General features: G+C 36.6%; 1 protein-coding gene across 1 annotated transcript in view; it reads left to right on the forward strand.

Annotated features, from left to right (window-relative positions):
* The window catches only part of LOC110218170 (N-acetylated-alpha-linked acidic dipeptidase 2), a 105125-nt gene that overhangs the window by 65656 nt on the left and 19537 nt on the right, over positions 1–19932 (forward strand). The window contains 2 exon segments of the mRNA XM_021000744.2: positions 1641–1722; positions 2204–2296. Of these exon segments, the coding sequence (XP_020856403.1) occupies positions 1641–1722; positions 2204–2296 (175 nt within the window).

The raw sequence follows: 19932 nt of genomic DNA on the forward strand, positions 1-19932 counted from the left end.
ATGGCTCCTTGCTAATTCATCTAGGTTAGTTGGGCTTCCCCATAGATGACAATCAGTCAGTACTTGGAGGGATTTCTAGGAGTTGCTTCCCTGGATGGCTGTCGGGATGGGACAGAAGTAAGACTGGAGGTCCAGGAAGAACAGACCTTCTTCTATTCTGAAGGTGCTTGGGTTTGGGGTACTGAGCTGTCTCTAAGGAGGTGGTGGTCAAGGTGGTAGTAATAGTCTGACTTGCCTGGCAGAAACCTCCTACTGCAGTATACCTTTATGCTTCATACAGGAAGTAATTTTCCAGGAGAGAGTAATGTCACAATAACCCAGAAAGGCAGGAATATCCAGGAGAGGATGGCAGACAGTGTCAAATGTAGCAAAGAGGCCGAGAAGAATGAAGACCAAGAAAAGACCATCAGATCTGGCAGTTAAGAGATTCTTGGTAACTTTAGAGAGAGAGAGTAGGGTCTAGTGAAGGCTTTTGAGAGGGAGGGCGGATTATTGGGAGTACAGTCTACTTGAGAAGATAAGAGGGTCAATTGAGGGTTTGGTCTTGAAAAGAAGGAAGGGCCACACCTCATCAAAAGACTGCAGGAAGGAAGTGAATGGGGATCAGAGGATCCAGCACAGGAGAAGAGGGAATTCATGAGAAAAAAATGGTCTCAATTGGATGACCATCAACAGCATAATGAAGACATGTTCTCTTTCCTGGAAAACTTTGAAGTCTGAAGAAAATTCTCTAATTTTACCACAGTGAGGCCAACACCATTAACCTGGATTTTTAGTTTTCCAGGCATGCCAGTTTTGCCATAGATTGCCATTTAGGTGAGGTTCTGATTTGTAATCTTTTTCAGTTCACATCATCAATCAGTTGACAAGCTTTTACTTACTTTGTGCCAGGTATTATCCTAGGTTCTTAGAAACAAATGCTTACCTCTATGTAATGAAACTTACATACAAACTAAATACAAAGTAGTTTGGGGAGAAGGGGCAGAGCACTAGCAGCTGAGGTGTTCTTTCAAGAAAGGCCTCATGTAGAAAAAGTCACTTGAGTCGAGTTTTGAAAGAAGCTAGGAATTCTAAGAGGTAGATGTGAGGAAGGGGTGCATTCCAGGCATGGGGACCAGCATGTGCCCTGTGAAAGGGCACCAAAAAAAGGAAGTGGAACAGTTAAGTTGACTAGTTTGACTGGAATGAAAGGGGTAATAGTGATTAATAAGCCTACAAAGGTAGGGGTGAAGGCAGATTATGAAAGGCTTCACTTTTATCTTTATGCAGAGTTTGAGCAGTGCTGCAGTTTAGATAATCTCTGTGGGTGTATGTCCCTGTTACTGCCTGAGCCGTGGTTTTTTCCTACCATTTACAGGCTTTCTAAGATTCTTGGCTGCTATACTCTCAAAAACAAATTTTAATACTGTTCCATTTTCATACAACACCTACTTGCTAAAGACATTTGCTAATCACCTCCATGATTCCGCAGGCACTGTCAGCTAAAAAATGGGGGGAAAAAAGAATTTTTTTAGGACCATCTGGAAAGGGGAGAGATAGATAGGCAAGTGAGCCTCTGAAATGTAAAGCACTTTGAAGAGTATTGGCTCTTCCTCTGACATTACTCTTCCAAAAACCTGTACTTCTTTTTCCTTTTAAAGATTCCTTATTTTCTGCTGTGAGAAACTTCACAGATGCTGCTGCAGATTTTCATAGAAGACTTGCACACATTGACTTTAATAAGTAAGTTTAAAATGCCAGGGCACCAAACCTTTTTATGAAAGAGTCTGATCTGTGGAATAACAAAATCTGTCAATGTATATTGATAAAGCAGTTAAATGGTGGAGCCTGAAGACCCAGGACACAATATGGATGGATGATGAAACTTTAGGATCTTACATTCTAAGAATGATTGGAATTAATCGATAGTTCTTTGGATCCATGTCTATTTGTAGAGTCTCTCACTGTAGCATGAGGTTTGTGATTTACAAACTTTGGGCTATGAATTACTGGGTGAACTTTTATATGTCATCTAATAACTTAAAAGGTGATATTGAGAATGAATTTGTTGCATAGTGATGATAACTTTGCCAGTAAGGTATTGTGCTGGACACATGATATATTATTCACCTCATTTAAGCTTAATTAGGTCTTGCCTTTTTTTTTAAATCCCTTTGAAATATTTTGGTGGTAAAGATGATTACTTTTTTTTTCTTCCTTACAGCCCAATTGCAGTGAGAATTGTGAACGATCAGTTGATGCTGTTGGAAAGAGCTTTCATTGATCCCCTTGGTTTACCTGGAAGGCAATTCTATAGGTAAGATGATGAAGATGAACCTTTAGTGGGTACGAGGTACCATACACAGATCCAAATGTACACAGTGCAGTGGATCTTAAATCTCTTTTAGAATGATGGAATACAGTTGAGTAGAAAGGTTTATATGTACTGAAAGCCACGTGGTTAAGATGGTTAATGTGTCTCCTGTAACAGCATATATGCTTGGTGTACCTGGTGTATTTTATATTACCTTGCATAGAGTGGAACTCTGTAAAAGTTTAATTAATTGAAAGAGAAGTCTATTCATTTGGTGATAATAAGGGAATAAGTATTAGGAATAATAAGTAGTTAAAATATAGTTCATAATAATAACTCACTGATATATAGCACTTTATGGTTTACAAAGTACTTTATTCATGACATTTCTGTGAAACTGTGTATTATTATTTTTTATTTTTTAATAGTATTTTATTGCATGTCAAGAAAATTTTTTTAACATTCATTTTTACAAGATTTTGAGTTCCAATTTTATCTCCCTCCCTACCTCCCCTCCCTTCTTCTGAAAATGGTAGGTATTTTGATATAGTTTATACATGTGCTGTCATATAAAAATATTTCTGTTAGTCATAATTGTGAAAGAAGAAACAGATCAAAAGAAAAAAAACATGGGGAAGAATAAAGTAAGTGGGGAAAAATATGTTTCGATCTGCATTCAGAGTCCATCAGTTCTTTACTTGGATATGGACAGCATTTTCCTTCCTTCGTGAGTCCTTTGTACTTGTCATGGATCATTGTGTTGCTGAGAAGAGCTGAGTCATTCATAGTGGACCATCACACAATATTGCTGATACACTGTGTACAATGTATTCCTGATTCTGCTCATTTCGCATTGCTTCAATCCATACGAGTCTTTCCAGGTTTTTTCTGAAATCTGCCTGTTAATTATTTCTTTTTGCACAATAGTATTCCATTACATTCATACACCACAACCTGCTCAGCCATTCTCCCCCAATCCCCCCCAATCCCCCCTCAAAATTGCCACCACAAAAAGGGCTACTATAAATATTTCTGTACTTGTGGGTCCTTTCCTTTTTTATGATCTCTTTGCGATACAGACCCTAGTAGTGGTATTGCTGGGTCAAAGGGTATATCCAGTTTGGTTGCCCTTTGGGCATAGTTGTGAATTGCTCTCCAGAATGGTTAGATCAGTTCACAACTCCATCAACCAATAAAAAGAGTTTGGTAGGACACCTTCTTTGCCTATTTTTCCAAATATTTTATATAGTATTGTAATTAATTATTCTTTAAATGTTTAGTAGAATTCACTCGTGAACCCATCTGGCCCTGGGGATTTTTTCCTAGAGAGTTCATTAATGACTGGTTCAGTTTCTTCTTCTAAGTTAAGGTTATTTAAGCATTCTATTTCCTGATCTGTTAATCTAGGTAATTTATATTTTTGTAAATGTTCATCTTTTTCTCTCAGATTGTCAGATTTATTGACATGTAATTGGGCAAAATATTTCCTAATGATTGCTTCAGTTTTTCCTTCATTGGTGGTGATTTCACCTTTTTCATTTTTGACTGGATATATGGTTTTCTTCTTTCTTTTTTAAATTAAATTAACCAATGGCTTATCTATCTTACTGGGCTTTTTTATAAAACCAGCTTTTAGATTTACTTATTAGCTCAATTTTTTAACCTTCAATCTTATTAATCTTATGCTTGACTTTCAGGATTTCTAGTTTGCTGCTCAATTGGGGATTTTTAATTTGTTCTTTTTCTAGTTTTTTTAGTTGCATGTTCAATTCATTCATCTGTTCTTTTTCCATTTTGTTGATGTGAGAATTTAGAGAAATAAATTTTCCCATAAGTACTGCTTTGGCTGCAGTTGTGTCATTGTTGTCATTTTCTTTAATGAAATTATTGTTTCTATGATTTGTTCTTTGATCTACTACTTCTTTATGATTAGATTATTTAGTTTCCAATTAATTTTAATTTATATTTCCACTGCCATTTATTGAATGTAATTTTTATTGCATTATGATTTGAAAAGAATACATTTAATATTTCTGCCTTTTTACATTTGATCTTGAGGGTTTTGTGCCTTATTACATGGCCAGTTTTTGTGTAGATGCCATGTGCTGCTGAGAAAAAATGTATATTCCTTTCTGTTCCAATCAAGTTTTATCCAAAGGTCTGTCATATCTAACTTTTCTAGTATTCTGTTTACCTCCTTAGTTTCTTTATTGTTTATTTTTAGGTTGGATTTATTGAGTTCTGAATTGAGGTCCTCCAGTAATATAGTTTTGCTGTCTATTTCTTCTTGTAACTTACTTAACTTCTCCTTTAAGAACTGGATGCTATACTACTTGTTGCATATATGTTTAGTATTGATATTGCTGCATTATCTATGGTACCTTTCAGCAAGATATAGTTTTCTTTCTTATCTCTTTTAATTAATGGTATTTCTGCTTTTACTTTGTCTGAGATCAGGCTTGCTATCTCTGCTTTTTTTTACTTCAACTGAAGCATGATAGATTCTGCTACAGCCCCTTACCTTTACTCTGTGTGTGTGTGTCTCTCTGCTTCAAGTGTGTTTCTTGTAAATAACATATTGTAGGATTCTGGTTTTTGATCCATTCTGTTGTCCGCCTGTTTTATGGGAGAGTTCATCTTATTCACATTACAGTTATAATTACTACCTATTTATTTCCCTCCTTTCCTATTCTTCCTCCTGTCTGTCCTCTCTCTCCTTTCACCTTTTCCCTCCTCACCAGTGTTTTGTTTCTGTTTACCACCTGCCCTGATCTGCCCTCCCTTCTGTCAGACTCTGCCCCCCATTTTATTTGATCTCCTCCCCTCCTACATCCCTGTCAGGTAAGATAGATTTCTATATTCAACTGATTGTGAAATAATATACACAATTTTTTTTGAAATTTCTTTGAGCGAATACTGATTAGAGTAAGGTTCAAACCATGCGCAAATCACCACCCTTCTATTTTCCCCTCCACTGTAATAATTCTTTCATGCCTCTTTGTGTGAATAATTTACCCCATTTTATCTCTCCCTTCCTTCTGTACCCATTGTACTCCTCTTTCTCACCCCTTATTTTTTTTATATCATTCCCTCAAATTCACTTTATACCCATACCCTCTGTCTGTGTATATTCCTTCTAGCTATACTATTAGTGATACAGTTTTTAAGAACTACTAATATCATCATCCTGTGTAGGGATGTAAATAGTTTAGCTGAATCCTTTATGTTTTCTTTTCCCTTTTTATCTGTTTATGCTTCTCTTGAGTCTTGATATTAGAGGTCATATTTTTGGTTTAGTTCTAGTCTCCTTATGAAAGTTTGAATCCCCCCTATTTCATTGAATGACCACTTTTTTTACTTTGGTTTATTATGCTTAATTTTGCTGGATAAGTGATTCTTGGTTGTAATCCTAGCTCCTTTGCCTTCCAGAATATCATGTTCTATGACCTCTGATCCTTTAATGTTGTAGCTACCAAGTCTTGTGTAATCATGATTGTGATTCCCCTATATTTGAGTTCTTTCTTTCTAGCCACTTGTAGTATTTTCTCCTTGACCTGATAGTTCTGAAATTTGGCTATAATGTTCCTTGGAGTTTTTATTTAATTTTTCCTGAGGTGATCAGTGGATTCTTTCAGTGCCTGTTTTGCCCTCTGGTTCCAGGACATCAGGGCAGTTTTCCTTGATAATTTCTTGAAAGATGCTGTCCAGGTCCTCCTTTTGATTATGGCTTTCAGGTGATCCAATGATTCTGATATTATCTTTCCCGGATTTATTTTTCAGGTCAGTTGTTTTTCCCATGAACTATTTAACATTTTCTTCCATTTCTTCGTCCTTTTAATTTTGTTTGATTGATTCTTGAGGTCTCATAGAGCCATTAGCTTCCACTTGCCCAATTGTAACTTTTAAGGTATTGTTTTCCTCAATTAGCTTTTGTACTTTCTTTTGCATTTGTTCAGTTGTACTCTTTAAGGAGCTGTTTTCTTCAGTGGATTTATGTATCTCTTTTTCCGTTTGGCCAGTTTTCCTTTTTAAGCAGTTTTCCAAACTGTTGACTCTTTTTCATAATTCTCTTGCATCACTCTTATTTCTTCTCCCCATTTTTCTTCTATCTCTCTTATATGATTTTTAAGCTTCTCTTTGAGTTCTTTCTGGACTTGAGACCACTTACCATTTTTCTTTGGAATTTTGGCCATAGGTGTTTTGATATTGTGGTCCACTTTTGAGTTTTATGTCCTGGTGTTCCACTGTCACCAAAACTTCCTATGGTCAGATTCTTTTTTTGTTGTTACTTGCTCTTTTTTGGGGCATTTTTCCTTTCTTTTAAATTTGATCTCTGCTCCCAGGGTAGAAGAGGCTCTCTCTCAGGCTTCTTGTGCTAGTGGCTGCAGGCCCTACCTATTTATCTGGTGTTGCACTGATGTTGCCCTGAGACGCAGGGGGAACCCTTGTGTCTGGTGCTGTGTTGAGGGGGTGGACTTAGCATCCGCTACTTGTATGACCTTGAGCCAGTCACTAAAATTCTCTGATCCTTGGTATCTTTATCTGTAAAATGAGGATTTTAAACTTAATATCCTGGGGGATCCCATCCAGTTAGATCTATGATCTCATTGTTTTTCTGTAAAGTAAATCAGGGTATTAGATCAAAGAGGATATTAATTATTCAATAAATATTTTAACTCCTAATACATATTATTAAGTTATTTAAAATTCTGTTTTTTTCAACCCATAGTAATGTGTTACATTGTCTCCACTATTTGTTTTCATAGTCTACCTTCATCCCTAAGTCAAGGTTACTTAAGAATAGTCTTTATATGGTTTTTGGTGGCAACAGTCTGCTCCTGAGCTGTTAGCATAAATGCTTCCGTTTCAATAAACAAATCTTCATTTCTCAGCTATTTGTTCAGTACCTCTTTGTTGATGTAATAATGTCGGAAGAGTTCATGAGCATGATTCCATCCTTGGCTATTAGTCATTTCATAACCTCCATGTAGAGGAAAGGCCCTTTTTGGTTATTTTTGAAAAATCCAGTGGCCTAGACTTGTTATCATCTTTGACTATTGTTCATTAAAGAGCTGACCCTTGTTCTACAATTTTTTTCTGTTACTTTTTGACCTATTTACCATGCATTCTAAAACATCTATTAATGAATCCTCTTCCTTCTTTTCTCTGTGGATCTTTTCATAGTTAATTTAGGGACATAGGCCCTATTTTTTTCATATTGCATAGATTTTTGGTAGGATAATTTCCAAATCTGATATAATTCCATTTTACAGTTCTGAAAGTATATGTTGACAAGTATTATATGGGAATCAATTGCTTTAAATGTGTTTTTCCCATTTAGCTTTGATTTCAGAAGGTCAGTTAAATCTCTTAATGTATTTACCTGTAGCCTTGTCTTTGATATTTTTATGCTCAATTTGTCTTACCTGGAATAATCCAAGGTATTTGTAGGTATCACCTTTATACATCAGGGGTGGGGAACCTGGGGCCTCAAGACCATATGTGGCCCTCTAGGTCCTCAAGTACAGCCCTTTGACTGAGTCCAACCTTCACTGAGCCAATCCCCTTAATAAAAGGATTTGTTCAGTAAAGTTTGGATTCAGTCAGAGGGCCACACTTGAGGACCTAGAGGGCCACATCTGGCCCTGAGGCTTCAGGTTCCCTATCCCTGCATTAGATCAAAATGATCTCCAGATTCAAACTTGAAGCCTTTCCACATAAATATTTCCTTGATATATATTAAGAATTTTACATTTGTTGAGTACCAGTGATATTTTGATATTATTGGAGAAAGATTCTGTAATATGAACTAGCCATTCAGTTTGTTTTGTGGTGGAGCCATATAGCTTAATGTAAGCCATATACATCAGGTGGTTAAGTAAATATTTGGATTTGACTAATTTTGTCACTACACAGTTCTTTTTGGTAGAAATGATAATAGATTTAAAACAAAGTAGAACCACAGTAGTTTTAAACTATGCCCCTAAAAATGACACATTTTATATGAACTATTCTTGAAATTATTGCATTGGTGTCATATTTTAAATAGAAAATAGTTTTCTATGTGGACATAAAATACTATAATGTTGGCATCATACTTGGGTCTGTTTTATATATTTGGAGCACACAGATAAGCTATGTCTATGGAACTGAGTCAAAATCTGGAATAATCAACAAAAATTGTATCTGTGTTATGGTACTTTGAGGTAGCTTATTCAATTATTACCAAATTGATAATAGGTGTGCTATTTATAATACCAAATTTTTTGTCACATTCATTCATTCCACAGCAAATATATTGTTTTTGTGTGAGTATAGCTTTTTCATAGTAAAAGCTAGAATTGATTTCTGTAAATTATTTAAAAATATAATTGGCCTATATTGGGAAGGGGTCACTGATTTTTTCATCCTTTTGTAGTAGCTATGTATGGTCTTCTGTTAAGAAAGGCTCATATATAAGATGAAGTTGGTAAAGTACCTGGCTGCTAATTCAAACCCCACTATGTGTAGTGCTTGAGCCATTAATTTTGGATTTGATCTTGTCTGTCTTTACCATTACTTTCTAGTTTTGAAAAAATACTAGAGTTTCGATCACTTACCTTACTGTTCAACTATTCAGTTGTTCATTATATTAATGATTAACAAGCTTTATGTTTCTTCTTTTATCCAACTGACACTTGTATTGTGGTGGACTTCTTTTGACTAAATAGATGACCAGAAGATTTCCACATCCTGGGAATTGTCTTGTCCCTGATGTCTTCTCAAATTTCTATGGTAAAGATTTTGTTGGATGTTGAATTATGTGGTTTGTTTATGGTGCTGCTTTGATTCCTTGTATCACCTGATGAACCTTTTAACTTTTGCTTCCAGTTGTTGATTAAGGAAATCTACAATTTCTGATGTCCTTCCAGATTCCTTTACACGTTTCTTTTTTGTTGCTTTTAATCGAGCAATGTTGTGTTCAAGTTTTCTACTGCTTATCTTAGACATTGTTGTGATCTTTCAGTACCTTTTCATATAATTTTAATGGCTTTCAAGTTTTTTTCCCCTGCTTTTTTCTTTTAGTTTGGTATTTGATATCTTTCCTTATAGGTATCCCATGTATTAAATGTTTTATACTCTTCTGTAAAATACTCAGGGAAGATGTGTTTACATATGATGGTTATAGAAGATACCAACTTTTTTTACTTTTCTTTTGGCATGCTAGTTGGGTTCGTGCTTTTAAACTCAAAATGGACTTTAAAAAAAATTCCATACTATTTATTCCAATCTCTTTCAAAATCACTTGATATTTGGTGATATTTTTGTCATCAGTTTCATTGTGAAGTATAATTTCTGAAGTTTGCTTTAAGTAAATATTATTTAAAAGGAGGGGGAAATCACAATGAATTGAAGTAAAAATGTAAGACTTAGGTAGAAGATGTCAGAGTTTGCTACATCAGATTTGGAAGGAAGTTCAAAGGTCCAATACCTTTATCTTATAGATAAGATAGCTGAGGCCCAGGAAAGTTAAGTGACTTGTCCAGAGGTACATAGGTAGTAAGTTTCAGAGGTCAAATTTGAATACAGGCCTTCTGATGCCAGAATTAGTGTTCTTCTCAACTGTATCTCCTAGAGACAATAGAGAATAATTAAAGGTTTTTGAGCAAGGAAAGTGCCATGATCAAAGAATTATTTAACTTAGCTTGAAGATGCAGATTAGATTGGAATGAATATACTAAAGGTGAGGAGGCTGATTAGGAGACTATTATATTTGTTCAGGCATGAAATGAAAATTGTTTCATCTGGACTAACACACCAACCCTTCACCTCTCACTCTGCTATTGGCTCATTTCATAATTAATTTGATGACTTCAGGTTTAAAGGTAGTCTAGAGGCTATGCTCTGGAATAAAATAAGAAATTACCAGAATTGTTAAAACCCTCTATTCTTTCATCCCAGATTCACTCCTATGGGCTAGCTTTTCTATCACTTTTGAGCCATAGGCATATAGGCTTAGACAACAATAACTATTTGTAGTTATAAAATTTACTAGCAGCATTAAGTATTAAGAAAATGGAAATAAAGATTTAAAATAATAATAATAGCTAACTTTTATATAGTGCTTACTGTGTGCTAGGCACTATGCTGAATGGTTTACAAATAAAATGTAACATTTAATCCTCATGACAACCTTAGGAAATAGGAACTAATATTATCTCATTTTACATTCAGCTGAGGTTGACTTGTCCAGGGTCACATAGTACTAAGTGTCTGAGGCTAAATTTTAACTCGGGTCTTTCTGACTTTAGGCCTATAGCTTTATCCACTGCACCACCAGCTACCCCTAAAGAAAATATAAAAGCTGTGATATCTGTTGACATTACCTCTCCCCCACCCCACAAAAAAAAAAAATTAAAAAAAAAGTTTAGCCCAAGTATTCTATCTTTTGGAAGGGTCCTATAAAAGCTCTGTGATCCTGTTAAAGGTACATCAAAAATCTCTATTTCATGGTTCTGAACAATCTGGGGATACCCTAGATCTGGAAGGTACCAAAAGGACATCAAGTCTAAATTCTACCTGAAGCAGAAAGTCAGTTTAGCAACATTAAACTCCATTTAAAGATGTCTGTGGGGAACTTAATAAGTCATGAAGTAGCTTATTCCATTTTTAGTAAGCTCTAATTTGGGAGGATTATAGAGGAAGATAGAAGAGGAGTCAGAAATTACAGTGTGGTTTCAAATGTATGAATGGGAGAATGATGTTTTATGAAGAAGATAGTTTAGACCACACAGATCTTCATGCAGTTGCTAAAGTGATTCCTTAAAGGAAATTCTGACCATGTTCAATGCCCGAGGGGGTCAAGACTCTGAATGGTTTCTTCTTGCCTCTAGGATAAAATATAGACTCCCATGTTTTGCATTCAAACTCCTTCACAATCTAGATCCAGCCTCCTTTTCCAGATTAATGGCACATCACTCTGGTTCATGTACTCGACATTCTAACCAAAGTGTCCTACTTGCAATTATAGCTCCCATTCCTGTGGCTTTGCATAAATTACCACTAATGTCTGGAATATATTCGTCTGGCTTCTGTAGAGTTTTCAGATGCTAACTCATCTAATTCTCAACCTAATGGTTTATTTATTTAACCTTCCTTATTGAGGCCAGTCTTCTCAAAAGAATACTTAAAAAATAATTAAGTGAGAGGATAAAAGTGAAAACAAGCATAATTTGTCAGCTTGCCAGGCTCAACAAATACTATTTTGATGTGTTAATAGCCTTTAATGAAAAGAAGCAGTTATCAGCCAAATTAGCAGGTGAATTTTTAAAACAAAGTTTAGAAATGTCAACAAAAATACTAATTTTATGATTATTGATGAACATCATTGAGCCTCTCCCTGTAGATGTTTGGAGGTAGGAATAAGATGTATAAAGAGTGCTCCATAGCCAGTTGTATGTTTAGTTTAACAAATATTTATTTAATTACTTACTTACTGTATACAAAGGAATATGCTGGGTGCTGAGTACATTTTATGTTTCAGTACAACCTGCCATTATGTTGAAGAAACAATTTTATTTCATTACCATGACTGACTTGTAAACAGGATGTATTTTGGGAAGAGGAGGGAAGGAAAGGAAAACCACTTATATAGCACCTACTGTGTGCCAGGTACTATGTGAAATGTTTTACAAATATTATCTCATTTATCCTCATAGAAACCCTGTGAGGTGTCGGTGCTATTATTATTCCAGTTTCAAAAGACATATGAAGGAAGGTACCATCTATATTCAGAGAAAGAACTGGTATGTAGAAGTATGAATAGAGTGATTTTACATACACACACACACACACACACACACACACACACACACACACACACACATATATATTTGTGTCTAATGGTAGCCGTCCCTAGGGTGGTGGGGAAGGGAAAAAAAGAAAAAAAAATTAAATTTATATAACTTTATTATGTATTTAAAAGGAATAGCAAGTTATACATAATACATTTGCAGTTTCATGTGCAAACAATTTTTTTTATTACACTATGTTATGGAAATGCTTACTTTATTCCATAAATTAAAAATGAAATAAATAAAAAGTTAAAAAAAATATAGAGAACTTATTTGAAACATTTTTTTCTATCTCTGTAACTAGCAGCTTGGATCAGGTTTTAAACATGCACAAAAATTATACCCATCTGAGATTCAGAACTTTGAGTTTGTGGTCCAGGGCCAATAACAGTTTTAAGATATTCTATTTCATAAGCCTCTGAAACTATGAAGAAGTAAGTTACAAAGGGAGAGAAAAAGGATTACCAGATTTACAATGTTATGTAGTTTTTCAGAGATGTTGAATTAGAAATCAAAGCAATCAGGTTCTTAAAATATATATAGAGAGAGAGCTTTTAGAAATTTCACGAATATTTAGAAGATTAAGTAATGAATAAAATCAGCAAAGAAAGAACTGCAGTATTTTTTAAAAATTGGATTTTATAGTATACCTTCACTTAAATATAAATAATAACCACAAGCTTAATATAAATGTATAACAATGGGTTATGAAAACATTTTGGAATTCATTTTTGCAAACTATTATTCATGAATTATGAGAGACATATTGAGATGACCACAAACAAGAACCAAAGAGTAGTTTTTACTATACAATGAATATATTTAACACATTCTAATATTTGGTTTGGTTGTTCAACTACATTCCCCCACCCAGGGAAATTTCTATGAGCTTCAGATATCCCATGTTACAGTCATAAGAGTGCTAGTGAAAAATGGTTATATTATCACTTAAGGTGTCTTTAGGAGAAATAGAGGTAAAAAGCACTCAAGTGCTTGCCCAAGGCTCCAGACAGGATATCTGAATTACGGTCAGTTGAAATGTGTTTCCAGTTCCTGACATTAATTTTTCCTCCCTAGATTTACTGCTCTCTTATACTATGGATCAATAAGGACCCTTGCTGCTATTTGTCCTTCATTCTTAAAGAGGACCATGATAGCAGGAAGGTGATGCCATGACATGCAAATGAATTGGATTTAAGTGAGGGAGGCCTGTTCAGAGTCGCCAGCCTCACTTTCTCCTTGTGAGCCATCTGGGTCCAGTGGCCAGATATAGATCAGCTCTACTGTAGATGGCCCAGGATGTAATATGGGGCCTTGGCCTTTTTAAGCTGAAGTCTTTAACAGGTTTCAGTTTGATTGAGGCAATACCCATTCGGTGATTATGGCTTACTAAGAAATGAGGCAAAGAATGACCTCTTTTAAAAAGAAAATGATTTGGGAGGGGAAGACCCTCAGGATTTCTGGCCAGAACAGAAGCATATGCTATTTAGGTTCATTCTGAGCCAGTCTGGGCCCAGACAGTGACCAAGTTGGGCTTGGCCTAGGACCTATTATTGGCCAGTTCACAAGAGCCAGTGATTTGGGGTTAAGGCTGGTCTTCAAGAGAGAAAAAAAAATTGCAGAGATTAAAATTCACATTCCCTTTGGGCAGAGCACCCACAGGGAAGGTATGATGAGGAGGGATAAGGAAGAGAGAAAGAAAGAGAGAGAGGAAAAGAGAGAGAAGGAGAAGAAGGAAGAGAAGGAGAAGGAAGGAAGGAAGAAAAGGGGGAAGGGGGAAGGAGGGAGGGAAAGGAGGGAGGGAAGGAAGGAGGGAAGGAAGGGGGGAAGGAGGGAAGGAAGGGGAGAAGGAGGGAAGGACGGAAGGAAGGGGGGGAAGGAGGGAGGGAAGGAAGAAAGGGAGGAAGGAGGGAAGGAATGAAGAGGGGAAGGAAGGAAGAAAGAAAAAGGAAAGAAAAGAAAGCCATATTGCCAAACTAGAAGTTTGATTCATCTTTCTCTCTTTCCCTCTGTCCACATAGGGTATCACACCCTTACCTGCAGGTATTCTGCCCAAAGGGAATGTAAATTTTAAAGGACTCTTACATTTTTATTGACAACTTTTTTTTAGTATCACTGTAATTTCATTCATTAACCTTCCCCTTTCCCCTTCCAGAGAGTCATCTCATGTAACAAATAATATTAAAAAAGAGGAAGAAAATACAAAAAAGGGAAAACCAATCAGTACATTAAAAATACATGCCATGTGCCACACCTGTGGGCCTCTCTACAAAGCAGGAGCAGTAGGCTTCTTTGGAGCCATACTTCTTTGAAATCCACCAACATTCATTTTTGATTGTTTTGTGGTTGTTCTTTTCCTTTACTTTGTTGTAGTCATTGTGTATATTATTTAGTTATTTCCATCTACCATCTGTAAGTCTTTCTATGCTTTTCTGTATTCATCATATTTTTTTTACAGCATAGTAACATTCCATTATGCTCATGTATGACATTTTGTTAAGCTATTCCCCAAGTCGATAGGCATCTACTTTGTTTCCAATTCTTTGTTTCCAACTGCTCAAAAAACAATACAGCTAAAAATATTTTGGTATGTATGGAGATTTTCAATCTTACCAATGGCCTCCATGAGGTATAAACATAGAAGTGGAAGCTCTGGATCAAAGCTATGAAAAAGATCATCTAATTCTTAGCTTCCTAACTTTTTTTTTGCATTGCAGATCCCTTTGGTTCAGTCTGGGGAATCCAGTGGACCCCTTCTCAGAATAATATTTTTAAATGCATAAAATAAAATACATTGGATTATAAAGGAAACCAATCATATCAAAATGCAATTATCAAAAAAATTTAAATTTCACAGACCCCACGTTAAGAATACTTTATCTAATCCACTTCCCTCGTTTTGTAGAGGAGGAACTAAGGCCCCAAAAGGTTGTGATTTGCCCAAGATCACACAGATAATAAGTGACACTCAGATCCTGTAATGTCAAATGCAAGACTTTTTCTGTTGTATCATTCTGCCTCCAATATGATGCCAAAGACCCAGAAGATCTCATCAAAACTCTTAAGCTTCTTGAGAGCAGGGACTGTGTCTTGGTGGTTAATGTGTTTGTATGAACGATAGTGCCAAACGAATTACTAAGGACATAATAGATAATCAAAAAATACCATCTCCTATTCCCATAGGCAGAATCCCATGGTCTCTTATTGTTAGGTAGTTCTAACCTCTGACAAAGCATAGCCTAGTGAAAAAGAGAATGGCTTTAAAGAATATTGCCAAGGATAGGATTTTTTCTGACTTTTGTTTTTTCATCACTGCCCAATTCTTTGGTGTTCTTTATATCTTAGATGAGCAATTTGGCAGCATGTCCTGATACATGACATCCTTTGGAAACACACCGAATAGGGGGAAATGTATACTTGGAAATCTGCAAGGAGAAATATCTAACAACCTGAATTATAAAGTGACACTGTTTTGCCACAACAAGGCCCTACCAGTTTCCTTCAAAACTACAGGGCACTCTGCATTAGTGGTATTACTAAAGCTATTGTCAAACAATAGCAGAGAATCTTGGTTTCTCTTTGCTTTTATATGTTGGCTGTAGGTAGTCACAGTGTAGGAAAGTGGTCATTCCATTCCTCAGAATTATTGCCTATAGCCCAACTTTTCTGTCATACTTACTGTGTATCGGGTGTTAAGGGAGGACTAGCACCTCTGCCATGAGGACTTGCCAATCCCTTTTCAGGTCTTCTCATCTACCTTTGGTATCCCCCTTTCACTCAACTGTTCTCTTTTGTGACACCAAGAAGCTGTGGCACGTGCAGCAGCCACACCCCAGCAAAACCATCACAGCATATGGGCTAAACCAGGTTGAGGGTAACCGATAGCCCCCAAACCTGTTGGTGAGTTAGGGGAATGTCTACTGCAAGCAAGTGAAGACAGAATGAGTGAATGAGAACAATTTAAATTTTCCAGTGGCCATGAAGGCACCTGAAGCAGGCACTGTGGAGCACTTAGAGCTTGGTCAGACATCAAAGATGCCAAGATCATGCATTGCATCCTGGGCCATCTTGACTTTTGTCTTGTCACTGGACTTTTATGACTCTGGGGGAAAAAAACGTGAAGCTGAGAACTTTGTGCAACTCTGCTTCATTTAAATCTAATTGATGTACAAGTCAGGATATCATCCTATGATGTAATTTGTCCTCTTTGAAACAAAGGAAGAACAATTGTAGTAACACTATTTCAGTTCTTCTCCCAGAAGATGAAGAGGGTTAAGTAGCCTTTTCGCATGTCCCAAGGGGACAGTGTGGGAAGTGTTTGCAAAAGCATATTCCTTAGGTGACAGCATGGTTAATAACACTTTACTTGTTGTTGGGCTTTGTTAGTAATATATATATGTATATATAATGCTGATGATTTATATGGGTTTATTTTATATCCTGCAACTTTGCTGAAGTTATTAATAATTTCAAGTAGTTTTTAGTTGATTCTCTAGGATTCTCTAATTACACCATCATATCATCTGCAAAGAATGATAGTTTTGTTTTCTCATTGCCTAGTCTAATTCCTTCAATTTCTTTTTCTTCTCTTATTGCTATAATTAGCATTTTGAGTACAATATTGAATAATAATTGTGATACTGGGCATTCTTGCTACATCTCTGATCTTATTGGGAAGGCTTTTAGTCTATCCCCACCACAGATAATGCTCTTTGATGGTTCTAGATAGCTATTACTCATCATTTTAAGGAAAGCTCTATTTGTTCCTATGCTCTCTAGTATTTTTAATAGGAATGGGTGCTGTATTTTGTCAAAAGCCTTTTCTGCATCTGTTGAGATAATTATATAATTTCTGTTGGTTTTATTATTGATATGGCCACTTATGCTGGTAGTTTTCCTAGTATTGAACTAGTCATGCATTCCTGGCAAAAATCCCGCCTGGTCATAGTATAAGGTTATGGTTATATATTGCTGGACTCTCCATGCTTATTATTTAAAATTTTTGCTTTTTCTTTGTCTGAGATCATGATTATGCTTACCCTCTCTTTTTTTTTCCTTCAGCTGAAATATAATATATTCTGCACCAGCGTTTTACCTTTACTTTTTACTTTTTTTTACAGAGTTACCTCTGTGTATGTCTCTCTGCTTCAGATCTGTTTCTTGTTAACAACATATTGTAGGATTCTGGTTTTTAATCCTCTCGCTATCCACTTCCATTTTATAGTAGAGTTCATCCCATTCACATTCACAGTTATGACTGCTAACTGTATTTCAGTGTCTTAATTTCTCATAAAGTCACTGTTTTCCAATTGCTCTATTCTAATTTTTAAGGAAGTATTTTCTTCAGTAATCTTTTGGACTTCCTTTTCCATTTGGCCAATTTTTCTTTTTAGGGCATTTTTCTCCTCATTGGCTTTTTGGACCTCTTTTGCCATTTGGGTTAGGCTGTTTTTTAAGGTGTTATTTTCTTCAGTATTTTTTTGGGTCTCCTTTAGCAAACTGTTGACTTGTTTTTCATGATTTTCTTGCATCACTCTCATTTCTCTTCCCAGTTTTTCCTCTACTTCCCTTACTTGCTTCTCAAAATCCCTTTTGAGCTCTTCCAAGGCCTGGGACTGATTCATATTTTTCTTGGAGGCTTTGGATGTAGGAGCTTTGACTTTGTTGTCTTCTTCTGGTTCTATATTTTGATCTTCTTTGTCACCAAAGTAAGATAATATAGTCTGAATCTTTTTGTGCTGCTTGCTCATGACCCCAGCCAATTACTTGAGTTTTAAACTCTTTGTTAAGGTAAGAGTCTGCTTCCAATGTGGAGAGTGTACTGTCCCAAGCTTCAGGGGTTTGTGTAGCTGTTTTCAGAGATACTTGTAGGGACCTGTAAATTTTCAGTTCTATGATAAGGGGCGAGGTGTTTACTCCTTTCCTGGCCTGTGACCACAAGTATTCCTTTCTGTCCTGTAACTGTGAGGAGGGGTTCTTCTCCACAGCCACTACAAGCTCCACCGTGCCAGTGCTCCTACTCACCCCAGCACTGCCAAGAGAACTGTGACCCAGATCCACACATGGGCAAAGCAAGAGATTCCTGCCTCAGCACTGGCAAAGAGATCCCTGCAGTCCCTCTCTGATCAGCCACTGGATTCCCCCTCAATCTGTGGGCTGGAAGCTCGGGAAGCAACTGCCCCGGCCAGGGCCAGGCTTTTGGGGAATGGAGCTGAGACCCCGCCTTCCTCTCTGACCACCGAGAGAAACAGACTTTTCCCACTGACCTTCTAAGTTGTCTTTGGTATTCGTGGATTGAGGCGTCTGGAAACCTCCACAGCTGCCTGCGATTCAGTCCTCTGAGGCCTGCTCCAGGTTTGCTGCGGCCTGCGCTGCTCTGTGCTGCGCTCCCAGCCTGGCGCGATACACCTTTCTGATCAATCATCCAGGTTGTCTTGGGCTGGAAATTTGTTTCACTCTGTCTTTTTGTGGGTTCTGCTGCTTCAGAATTTGTTTAGAGCCATTTTTTATGAGTATTTGGAGCGGTTTGGGGGAGAGCTCAAGCAAGTCACTGCTTTCACTCTGCCATCTTGGCTCCGCCCCCCTAACTGCGTATTTCCCTCCATCCTGTTTTTTCCATTTGTACTTTATTCTCTCTCTCTCCTTTTACCCTCTCCCTCTTCACCGGTGTTTTGCTTCTGAGTGCCACTTCCCTCAATCGGCTCTCCCTTACATCAGTCTCCCCCTTGTCCCTCTCTTCTCCTAGTTCCCTATAGGGTAAGATAGATATCTATACCCAACTGAGTTTGTCTGTTATTCCCTCTTTGAGCCAAATTTGATGAGTAAAGTTCAAACAATGGTCACCTTCCTTTTTCTTTCTTCCAAATGTAATAGGTCTTTCATGCTCTTCATGTGATAATTTATTCCATTCTGCCTCTCCCTTCCCTGTTCTTCCAGTACAATCCTTATTTTCACCCCTTAATTTTTTTACATAATCCCATCAAAGTCAGTTTATACCCGTACCCTGTTATCTATGTATACACCTAACTGCCCTAGTAGAGATAACAGTTCTTTAGAGTCACAAGTATCACCTTCCCAGGTAGGGATGTAAACCGTTTAACTTTATTGAATAACATGTTGGGTTTTTTTTCCTTTCCTGTTTACCTTTTTATGTTTCTCTTGAGTTTTGCATTTGAAAATAGAATTTTCTGTTCTACTCCACTCTTTTCGTCAGGAAAGTGTGAAGACCTCATTTTGATTGAATGTCATTTTTTCTTGAAAGATTATGCTCAATTTTGATGGATAGTTGATTCTTGGTTGTAATCCAAGCTCCTTTGCCTTCTGGAATATCATATTCCAAGCACTCTGATCCTTTAATGTAGAAGCTGCTAAATCCTATGTAATCCTGACTGTGGCTTCTTGCTATTTGAATTGTTTCTTTCTGGCTGCTTGCAGTATTTTCTCCTAGACCTGAAAGTTATAGAATTTCACTATAATATTCCTGGAAGTTTTCATTTAGGGATCTGTTTCAGGAGATTATCAGTGGATTCTTTCACTTACTCTTTTACTTTTTTCCCTTGATAATTTCTTGAAAGATGCTATCCAGGTACTTTTTTTTTAAATCATGGCTTTCAGGTAGTCCAGTAATTCTTAAATTATCTCTCCTGGATCTGTTTTCCAAGTCAATTGTTTTTCCAGTGAGGGATTTTATATTTTCTTCTGTTTTTTCAATTTTGGCGTTTTGTTTGATTGATTCTTGATGTCTCAGAGAGTCCATTCTTGCCCAATTCTAATTCTTAAGGAATTATTTTGTTCATTGAGCTTTTG

The sequence above is a fragment of the Phascolarctos cinereus genome, unplaced genomic scaffold (genome assembly GCF_003287225.1).
Source record: "Phascolarctos cinereus isolate Bilbo 61053 unplaced genomic scaffold, phaCin_HiC Scaffold_726;HRSCAF=1367, whole genome shotgun sequence".
NCBI classification, from domain to species: Eukaryota; Metazoa; Chordata; class Mammalia; order Diprotodontia; family Phascolarctidae; genus Phascolarctos; species Phascolarctos cinereus.